Source organism: Periophthalmus magnuspinnatus, chromosome 13, assembly GCF_009829125.3.
Source record: "Periophthalmus magnuspinnatus isolate fPerMag1 chromosome 13, fPerMag1.2.pri, whole genome shotgun sequence".
Lineage (NCBI taxonomy): Eukaryota > Metazoa > Chordata > Actinopteri > Gobiiformes > Gobiidae > Periophthalmus > Periophthalmus magnuspinnatus.
This window is the reverse complement of record NC_047138.1, coordinates 11,645,912-11,656,886: the sequence shown is the minus strand read 5'-3', so window position 1 is coordinate 11,656,886 and position 10,975 is coordinate 11,645,912. Positions and strand designations below refer to the sequence as shown.

The window sequence follows — 10,975 nt, the reverse complement described above, 5'->3', positions numbered from 1 at the left end:
ACAAAACCATAATCCGGAAATCCCCACTTTTCATTACCATTGTGTGCCTGACTAAAAGCAGGTATCAGGTGAGCTGTTACAAGGCGTCACGTGTTCTAGGGATGGGACAGCAATGACCTGACATGATTCAGTTCTCATGCCCATTTTAAAAGCATCTTCCATCCACAATTCAGCTGTATGTGCTTATAATGTTCAAGGAAGTTCTTAACTTCTTGGGACACTTATTGAGCAGGCACTATGAACTTTGGACCTGGTAATCAACTTAGATTACTGGAAAATCTGGCGGGTGGTTGGGACTGATAGTGGTGTGTACGTGCAGGTTTCATATTGTGAGGTAACCTGGATGGGAGTGTATACATAACATGATGACTGTGTGCTGTTAAACACTGTAGGTAGGACAAAGTTTTTTTAAGCTGTCAAGATATTGTAATGCAAATATGGTGGCAGCAGTGCAGGGATGAGTACATAGACAGATAGATTTGGGTAAAGAGGCATGAATGTTACAAAACGTATTTTTTTAGGCAATATAATGACATTTTAATGCAAAATAAAAGTAATAGTAGTACTAGTTCTGACATAAATGATACTCATTCAAAAACTATTCAGGAAATTGTTTATTTTTATTCATATATAGGCAGGATACAATGGCATTCTAGGGAAAACATTCTGAAATATTTAATCTACAAATTCTTAACTAATGTTGGAAACTTTGTTGAACATGTAGTAGTGATGCAGTATTGATGGTTAAGCCAGGTGATGTCAGTTACTTTTTGCAAGTTATTTATTATATTCATTAACTGGAGAAGTTATGGAATTATGCATTTTCCCTCTAACACTGTGTAATGATGTGGTGTTAGGCCTGTCATGATAATTACTATATTGACTTATTGTTCACTGGAACAATATATTTGGGGACTCAGTTTTTACTGTGCCACATTTTCTTTGTGGGGAGATTTTTATTACTTTAGTTGTATTACAATGGAATTTGAGCTGTAGATGGTTGAATAAATAACTTTTATGTCTAATTATTGGTCCATTCTGCTGTATTTGTTGGACATCAGGCCTTTATCATTATACTACACTATATACAGTATCTATAGTATATTTTAAAATGGTTAATGGATTATCCTGCTTTGTGTCAGTGGCATAAAGTAGTTTCAAGTAGTTTTGTTGTATTTCTCTGTAGCAATAAATCGTGCTTCAAAATGTGTTCCCATGACAGGCCTAAGTCATGTAATTGCGCAAACCATTGCAACATAATGGTGTCAATGTTGATTACCCAAGTAAGAATAAGACTCGAAAGATCTAGATACATCCATTTTTTTTTATTTAGAACATGATTTTGTCCCTTTTAGACAATTAAAAATATATAGGATTCTCTTTTTAATGCTTTTTACTCACATTGGTATTTCACAGATGTTAATATTTCTCTATAAATAAAGTACAAAATACATTTCTTCTTTAGACACAAATAAATATCATAATAAATACGTATTTAAGTTAAACATTGCAAGGCGACCATTAACCAAAGGAATACTGCAGTGTCCCTGAACTCGGTTGTCACTCTATCAGGGCACAATAAAACAGGGGTGTACTACAAGCCAACACACCACAGAATGACAAATGTGATCATGATCAGCATAAGCACTCTTGCGTGTTCTGTAGATAGTATTTGCTTGTACCCCAGGTCGGAGGGAAACATGCACCTTTCACACACACATTCACACACACATACACTCATACACACAGAGCAGTGAAGTCTGAAGCTTTGGTTGAATGCTACAGGGAGACTTGACAGGTCGTCCCATTTAAATCAGCTGTAAAGTGCATAACACAGATAAAATGGCATGGATGATACGTTTCTGGTTAAGGCGATTAAGGCTACTGAATCAAACACTGCTCATGGCACCGAGAGTGAAAACCTGTACAAGGCACGAGTTTGTAAGGCACAAAGGTTTCTGATTATCACTACCAAAAAGCCACTTTGATCAGTACAGTCTTAGGGCAACATAGCCCTCCCAACTGGCAAGACCTGCTGCGTTAATTTATATGGAAGACCATAACAAAGGTCTTATGAGCTACACACTATCTGAAGTATAAAAATAAAGTCTGATAATAAATGGGTACTAAAATCATCATTTAGATAAATTAAGTACTTAAAGTGTTTGTGGGGACACAGTAAATAAGTGTCAGTTCGTTGTTCCCTCATTCGGATAGGGACAAGCGCTCAAAGACAATGAGCCTCTTGGTGTTCGATACGTCAAAGGTGGGAGACTCGGATCCACTGGATCCTCCACTGCTGCTGCTGTAGCAGTCCTCCAGGGAGTCCTCGGAGGAGAAACGCTGGAGACCTGCAGCTTTCCCCAAGGACACTGGAGCTGGCAGCATATCCTCCCTGGTGGGGAAGACTCTGTCATTCAGGAGGTTATTCCCATGGCCGCACACACAGCGTGTGGCTTTTGGTTCCACGATCAGAGGAATGTTGTGGAGGTCCCCAGCACTGGCACGGGTCAGCTGGGGTCCAAACTGGAATGCTGAAGTTTCACGTGGAAAGGAATCGTTAAAAACTGGAGAGAGAAGATCAGCAGGAGGTGGGGAAACAGAAGGGGCGCGGCTGAAGACCAGATTGGGATCATTGAAAGAGTTGGGGAATGCAGGTGGAGGTGAGCTGCGAGAGTGCAGGAAACCAGCAAAACTCAGACTTTGACGAAGCTGGTGACGAGGATTTTGAGTGCTGGATGCTGTGGTTACTGCTTGGCGTTGAAGCTTGGCCTGGCTACCACCAATCTTCTCCTCATGGATGAAGTGGCAACGTGAGCCATAGGGGCAGTAGCCAAAGTTGTAGAAGGTTCTGCAAGGCTCTGTTTTGTACTTAGGGTGGCGGTACAGTCCACGCAGCTCAGCTTCCCCATGGGCAAACTGGCATTTGTTGCCATATTTGCAGCTGCCAGTTTCTTGGAAACCACGGCACAGTTCAGTCTTGTAACGATTGGATGCCAACATAGGCTGCATTTGAGCTTGGAGATTGGCAGAAGGGGCAAAGCCGGGTGGTGGAGCCACTGTGGTGGAGGGCCCTGAGGGAAAACCCTCCAGACTCTTGAGCTGCCCCAGCGTGGCCAGCAGGCTGCTGCTGTCAGTCAGGCTCATGGAGCGGTCGGGCCTGAAAGGCGGCTGTTTGGGTTTGGAGATGGGAGCCTGGCTCCAGATGTTGGACCAGATTGGGCCGTTGTCCTCATTATTAATGTCTCCTGAGCTCAGGCTGTGGCAGGGAGCTGCAAGAGGGGAGGGGGGAGAGAAGAAGGAGGCCGAGCGGTTCAGACGGCCCTTGTTTCGAGCTTGTGAAGGGGGGAAATCTTCATCCAGGGTCAGATTTAAAAAGTTCTGTAGGAAAGAGTTAAGTCTGTTACTAAAATGAAAACATAACATCTGCATTAAGTTTTAATTTGAAATATAAGATCTATATAGTTAATCACAACATGTCAAAAGACAAAGTTAGAAAGTCTGTCAATCACATAGTAGTAGGAGATGTAGTAATAGTTCTAGTAGTAGTAGTAGTGGTCAGTGACTAGTGGGAGTAAACAAGACGAGTAGTGATTGCTCAATCCTCCCTTCACACTTTCCAAAGGCATATTTTTCCAAAACACCCACGGCCCATATTAAAATAAAAGTCACCTTTTTGAAGATATCGTCGAGCATATCGGACATGGCTGTTTCCCTTGACAAAAGGAGGAAAAAAAAACAGGCGTAGCTCTTATCCTGAGTTTGATACCTGTGTCAAGTTAAGCCTATGTGTGCTCTGTAGCTCTTTTATTCTCTGCTACAGCCAGAAACTCCTACTTTGGGGAGGAGTTTCCACTTGCTATGTTCCCGGATGACACACCCATAGCTCAAGTTTCAGCGTGAGCTCACAGGCTGGGCAAGAAGCAAGGAGAGAGTAGGAAAGAAAAAAAAGAGAAAGAAATAGCATGTATTTTTAGCTAGCTGTGTGAAATCTTTCAGTTTTGTTGGCCGGTGAAAGCAAAGTAGCATATTGACATAGCTATCGCGACTGTAATCTGTGTATTTGTCCCCTTTATTTTGTGTCATCCTAGCGCGTCTGTTTCCAATGCGTTTCTAAGGGTGAACGATCCCTTCAGTTCTGTGAAATTTCTCTGTGGGTTGTTTGTTTTGCCTGCACACTGCACTTTTTGATTCCCCAACTCAAACAGAGCCAATCTGTAGTCAACACCTTGGGCATACATACACACGGCATTTACATACATTTATTTACTGTACATATGCTTCTATGAGTAATGCTTGAGTTTTCAGGAAGTTCCTATAAATCATGTTGTCCCAAATTACACACTTTCTGGGTGTTGACCACAGAGATGCGACTATGTTTTTTTTTACCATGTTGTTTACCAGAACCCTACAGCGCAGTGTATTCCCACTTTTCACATCAGTTTTGGGGGTTTCTGTCAAATATTACAAAACAGATACTCCACCAGAAAGATAATCAGGAGGACTATTGATTACAAGAGGGCAGAAACCTTTAGGGTAAAGGGGAGCATATAAAAACAGCATGGGCAAACTGAACATTGGACTGTTGTAGTTGAAATATGATTTTTCTTTCACTCTATAAATCTCTATTCACACAATAATCTGTTCCAATGGAAAATCTAGTTATGATTGTGATGATTGATCCAACTCTGCTTTTTATTTTGCTTCTCATAGGAATCCAGCCAAGCGTGACCGCAAGTACACGCCGTGTGTGGGTCTCTGCATGTCAAGAATCATTTCAGTCACTTGCTAGCTTATCACTACCATAAATCACTGTTTTGTCAAATATAATAGGTTCCTGGTAGTTAATGTTTTCTCACAAGTGATCCCTCACTAGGACTCTTACCGGCACACTTTTGGTGAACCTAGGAGCCATCGGTGAGTCATTTATAATACAGGGTGACAATGCATGGATTACTGTCATTGAGTTGAACACAAAGAATCGAGCATGTTTTTGTGTGGCAGGAAGATGAAACGGCTCGGTTCCCTTAAAGCTAACATACTACACACTCTACACACTCTGTAATAATGACAAGTTAATTAGACAATACGTTTAATTCTGTCATCTGGCAGATTTCACATTGTGTCACCCGAAGTAATGAGTCACCATAATTACTGGCAATGACAATGCATACGTTCAGGCTAGTGTTGTGAAAGAAGACACCACGTGAAGCGCCTCCAGCAGAAGAAAAGGGGAAAAAAAAAAGTTTCAATAACAACAACAGCCCGAGGCAAAATTCCACATGTGTGAGTTGTCAAGAGAAATGTCAACTTGTTCTATTTATTTTATCTGTTGGAGTATCTCATGCATTGTTTAAATGTAGGGGAGATTTGGCTAATTAAAATGGATTCTAGGGAAAGTACACACAGATAGAGTGTCATTGTTATAGCACAAAGAGTAGTAGTAGTAGTAGTTGGCATGGCATTTCATTTCAGTTTTATGCGGATGATGCACAAATTTATATGCCACTTAAGAACGAAAATTCCTACAGTGCTAAAACACTCAGAGACTGTGTTGAGGAAATCAAAAATTGGATGTCTTTAAAATTGTTGTTTTTAAATGACAAAAAAACTGAAATTGTAGTGTTTGGGCCTAGTGAAGCAAACACCTTTAGTACTGATCTTGGTGCTATTGCTCAATATGTGAAACCTGTGGTGACAAATCTTGGTGTAAGGCTGGATAATGATTTAAAACTTGATGTCCAGATTAGCGCTGTTGTCAAAACTAGCTTTTTTCAAATTCGTCAACTCGCGAAAGTCAAACCTGTCCAGTCACAGCATCATTTTGAGATTTTAATTCATGCTTTTGTCACCAATCGTTTGGATTATTGTAATGCTCTTTATATTGGTCTGAACCAAACTTCTCTCGCATGTCTCCAACTTGTTCAAAACGCAGCTGCTCGCCTTTTAACTGGTACAAAAAAACGGGAACACATTACACCTGTTTTGATGTCCCTACATTGGCTCCCTGTCTCCTTATCGTATTGATTTTAAAGTTCTTTTATTTGTCTTTAAATGCCTCCACGGCCTCGCTCCACAATATCTATCCGACCTGCTTCAACCTTATGCTCCTGCTGGCTCACTCAGGTCTGCAGATCTTTTAGATTTAGTTAGTGGTCCCAAAAATTAGGAGGAAACTTCGAGGGGACCGGGCCTTCTCTGTGGCTGGTCCCAAACTGTGGAATGCGTTGCCCCTGCACCTTAGACAGTCACTCTCTACTTTTAAATCAGTTCTTAAAATGCACTTTTTCTCTTTAGCTTTTCATTGCTATGTTTAAGTACATTTTGTAGTTATTTATTTGTATGTCTGTCATTTATCTGTGTTTTTAAAATGTCTGTTGTGTACTGCACTGGTCAACTCTGTTGTTTTTAAAGTGCATTAGAAATAAGGTTGGATTGGATTGGATTAGTAGTAGTAGTAGTAGCAGATTTGTGTGCAATTAATTACATTTAAATAGTGATTAAGGTTAAGATTCACTCATTTAATTGTCATTGACCAACCTGGGGATTTTAAATCAAAATCTCTACAGCCAATCTGGCCTGGTTTGGAGTTCAGACTTTGGAAGAATAAATTTGACTATTTTTTGGATTGGATGGCACGGATTCAGTCTTTCTTGTTTATCTTTAGTTAGTTTACTTTCTTCGGTTAGTTAACATAATCATTAATCACGAAAAACACAAAAATAACACATAATGCATCACTTATTCTACAGAGTGAAGGGGTTTAGGCTGAAGGTTAACGCTTATTTTGCCTAACCCTCTTAACATATAGAACACAAAATGGCAGAAAATGTGTTTACAGACAAAAACAAAACTCATCTGTCATGAATCTAGGAAAGAAGACCTCTTTATACACACATACACACACAAATCTGTACACATTCATATTCATATACACACACGCACCAATCTATGCACACATCTCAATAAACATACATATAGGTATACATACACACACAGGCCCTTTATATAATTCATAGTTATTATTAATTTGTATGCTTAATAAGGTAAGCCACGTGATGTTTAGGAAATGAATGATGAAAGCTATTTTATTTGTTTTATTACGACAACATAGACTGGATAAGTAAAGTTAAAAAAAAAAAAAAAAAAAAGAATTTCAAAAGTATTTCAGTGAAAATGGTGATCAATCAATAAAAGGGAAAAAAAAGTGTTTTCCTCATCTAACCCAGCCCTAAGAAGTAGTGACTAAAATGTTCTTCACGTCTCTACTAATCCATAGTGTAATTTATCGCAGTTTACCAGAAGTTAGTCATCATTATAAACTGTTTTAAAATACTCGTGTGTAGGTGTATTACTAGTGAGCAGCAGTTACCTAAACAATACTAGAGTAATGCAGTACTCATTTACTGAAACAGAAAATATGACTAAACAGGGTCCACCCAGTCGAGTTTAGAAACAAACATATTTGTCAAAACAGATACTAATGAAATACGTTTACTTAGTTTCTTGTGTCTAAAGTAAGAAAGCTCATTACGGCACTGTCCCATTATGCTATATTTATGAGGAGTAAATGTCAGAACGCGTGATGGACATGATGTTTTGAGGTAATAAAAAAACATTACTCAGTCAGTAGTCAGTGCTGGATCAATCATTTGTCAACTCTTCACACAAACTGTTAAGTCTTTCTGTCAGTCTTTCCAAACGAGTTAGGCTTGGTTAAAGCTTAGTTCAACTGGGCAGTCCCCGTTCATTTTGCAAGGATTGATCCCCTCTTTTTATAGCGTTTTTAGTCATGGAAATAGTGACTTGATGCACATAGGACTATTTTCACAACTTGAAAATATAATTGGCAGTAGTCACCTGATCTGTCTTGTTTTGATGGATTAAAACGTTTTGATGTGTCATTGTGGTTCAAAAAACTATATGGACTCACATGACTGATTAAGAAGAAGTTACGGTCAAAGTTATTTTTACTTTCAGGGGTAGATTATTTGGCACACTAGCAAATCCAATCACAAATCCCTACTGCTTACTGTTGTTATGTTCTTGGGCAAGACACTCCACCCACCATTGATTTATGCTTTATGTTAGTAAGGAAGTTAGTATATATTTGGTACAATGTGGCGTGCTATGGTGCGTGAAGATACTGTTACTTCAAAATTATAGCAGGGTACTCAACTAGAACTAGTGTTGCAAGAAATTACTCAAGTAACAGTAACAAGTATTACTCATACTCAAGTTACAGTAACAATATGTGTCAAGTCCAAACATGTGAGTTAATGTTATATGACAGACAACATATTATTACGTAATGGAGACGTCAGATCTTGTCATCATTATACACAGTAAAACAGTAACCAGAGCTGTAACACTGTACAAATATTTTAATAAAGTAGGAGTAAAAAAGTATGATGTCTGAGAACAATATTTTATTGAAAAGTTGGTGAATGTACCTGACTAAATGTATCTGTGCTACCACCCACACATTAGCAGGGCATGCAAAAATCTCACTCCGCACTTATGTCTGGTTTAAATACTACTACTGCACCCTGCACCGTGACCTACAGGTTCAAATTCAGACAGATGCACAGACTGGGAGGGCAACTGGAGCCAAACAAGTCTCTCAGCTTTCACTATTAATAACAGCTCTATGGTATAAATAACTTGCCTATATATAAACTTTACATTCTCTGGAAAATATATTATGAGGTCATGTTCCCATTTCATTCTGGGAAGGAAATAAAGTGTTGTTTTATTGGACTGTGAGGGACAGGCCAGTGAATTGCTTGGCTGGCACTTTAGGAAGCGAATGGCAAGGGGGTAGTTTTGGAATGACGTTTTTTTATATAATGTGTTTGACTTGCGGTTTGACTTTGCTCTACTTGTTCCTTGCGTGGAAAGTTACTGTTTAAGGGCGGGGTGGTAGCTGTCACACATGTTACTGTCCAGATAAATACAAAACCATGAGTACAGCCTGGATTAAAAACTGAAAGGCCAACTTTTAGACTATAAATTAATTTTCATTGTTTCAAAGTGTTTGTGTAATGTTGGTAAATAGTCACATATAGCGCTTTTTCACCTTCAAGGCTACCACCCACACTCAAACCTCTTAATATCAAGGAACCACTCACCCTTTCACACATACATTCATACACCAGTGTACACAGACACTGGGGTAAAATGGATTAAGTGTCTTGCGCAAGGACACAACGACAGCATTCATTTGTGGGAGATGGATTCGCTCCGCCAACCTGTGGATCAGTGGACACTATACCAACTAAGCTACTGTTGTTGTCTTGTATATCTAAACATAAAAATATAATTTGATAATTGATTTGATAACTTGATAATTATTGTACAGTGTAATTACCTTTGTTGAATTTTTGTTTGTGTTGTTTGTATTTTTATGACTATACATCAGTGGTGGAAGGTAACTAAGTAGTACTTGTACTGGATTAAGTTGAATTTTTTGGCATCTGCACTTAATTTAACTCAATTTTACTGTGGATACTTTTTACTTAACTACATTTAAGAGCAGTATCTGTACTTTCTACGCTACATTTTTTTTACCATATTCATGTTAACATCCTGACAAAAGTTTTCAAGTACAAGCTTCAGTTTTGAGCAAAGAAAAATAAACACACAAAATTCATAGGGAAAATTAAGCAATGGATTTGTATTGTTACTTCTGACCAAAATATGTATCAATTTTAATCAATATCACTACATTTAACTCACAAATGAACAACAAAATCTGTGAGAAATACTTTTACTTTTACTTTTAAACTACACTACAACAGGTACTTTAATACTTTCACTTAAGAAGATTTTTTCATGTGATATTTTTACTTTACTTTACTTTTACTTAAGTAACAAAACTGCTATACATACTATACTACAGTGTGTGTCTACTTTACTAGATGACATTTATATATTTAGTGAATACAGTGATGTCAGTACTCAAATTTTAATCCTTGTGTAAAAGTTGGATTTAATTGGTTTGCAGTTGTCCAAACTTAATCAAACTTATTCCTCACTTGCATTCCTAACTTCCTATTTGCTGTGATGATTTTATAAGTGCTTTTCGTTGCTTTAAGAGGCCAGAGCAGTGTTTGGGGCACATAGCATGTTAACAGTGCACCAAAATTCTTTCCTGGTTTGCAGAGGATAAAAACACTTTATAAATAGATGCAGACAGCACACAGCGGTCTTATTCTAACCCTAAGAGCTGCTTTTACCATCTGTACTGGGGCAAATAGGACTGTCATGGTGAAATTGTGCAAATTTATGCCACTGACACAATAACTTAAGAGCAGATTCACACCACAACTTTTCTAATAAGCTGCAATAAATAAAAAAGCAGAATAAAACACTTTTGTACTTAGTTTGCATCTGTAATGGGTCATAAAAGTTACAAATTCTACTTTTTTTACAGCTTAAATCTTATCGTTTAGCCAAAAAGTAACCGTTTGACCATAGCGTCCTTGGTGTTTTTCCACGTACAGTTGATATCCACATGTCAGAATAAAGCTGGTTCAGTGCTGATGTTGAAGTTCTAAACGTGTGAGTGCAGAGCCTGGGAAATTGTGTAATGTGAGCATTGGAGGTGAAAGGTGGAGGGTGAGCTGCCTCTGGCCTGTTCTGTTCTGTGACGAAACCAGTACTTTTTAATGTAATCGGCTTGAGACACTGTGGGACGGCATAGTTAGTCACTGTCATATATGAAGAGATGACACTATAGCAAAGGCAACAGTCACTTTTAAAACATGTAGCTTGCACACACATTGTTTCTATATGCGTTCCTGTTCTTATTGATAACGTTTCATGCTTTATTTCGGATGTACCGCCTCAAATAGGACAAACTGCTATAAACATAAAGGGTGGGGTTCTCGGAGTCTCGGAGTCCCTTCTGAGGCACGCAGAGATGAAGAGAGATATTTCATGTGTCTTGAAGATGATGAAGTGGCTCAGTAAT

General features: G+C 38.5%; 1 protein-coding gene across 1 annotated transcript; it reads right to left on the bottom strand.

Annotated features, from left to right (window-relative positions):
• Positions 1–1,304: 1,304 nt before the first annotated feature.
• Positions 1,305–3,816, bottom strand: zgc:162730 (uncharacterized protein LOC564559 homolog). Its single transcript, XM_033976533.2, has 2 exons — positions 3,673–3,816; positions 1,305–3,381 (listed from the first exon to the last, which is right to left on the bottom strand). Exons 1-2 carry the CDS (start codon positions 3,703–3,705, stop codon positions 2,206–2,208), a joined length of 1,209 nt encoding a protein of 402 aa, XP_033832424.1. The 5' UTR covers positions 3,706–3,816; the 3' UTR covers positions 1,305–2,205.
• Positions 3,817–10,975: the final 7,159 nt, after the last annotated feature.

Coding starts and splice junctions, on each gene's coding strand:
- zgc:162730 (XM_033976533.2), bottom strand. CDS start 3,705: ATGTCCGATATGCTCGACGATATCTTCAAAAAG. Junction 3,382..3,672: donor TCGACGATATCTTCAAAAAG/GTGACTTTTATT, acceptor TCTTTCCTACAG/AACTTTTTAAATCTGACCCT.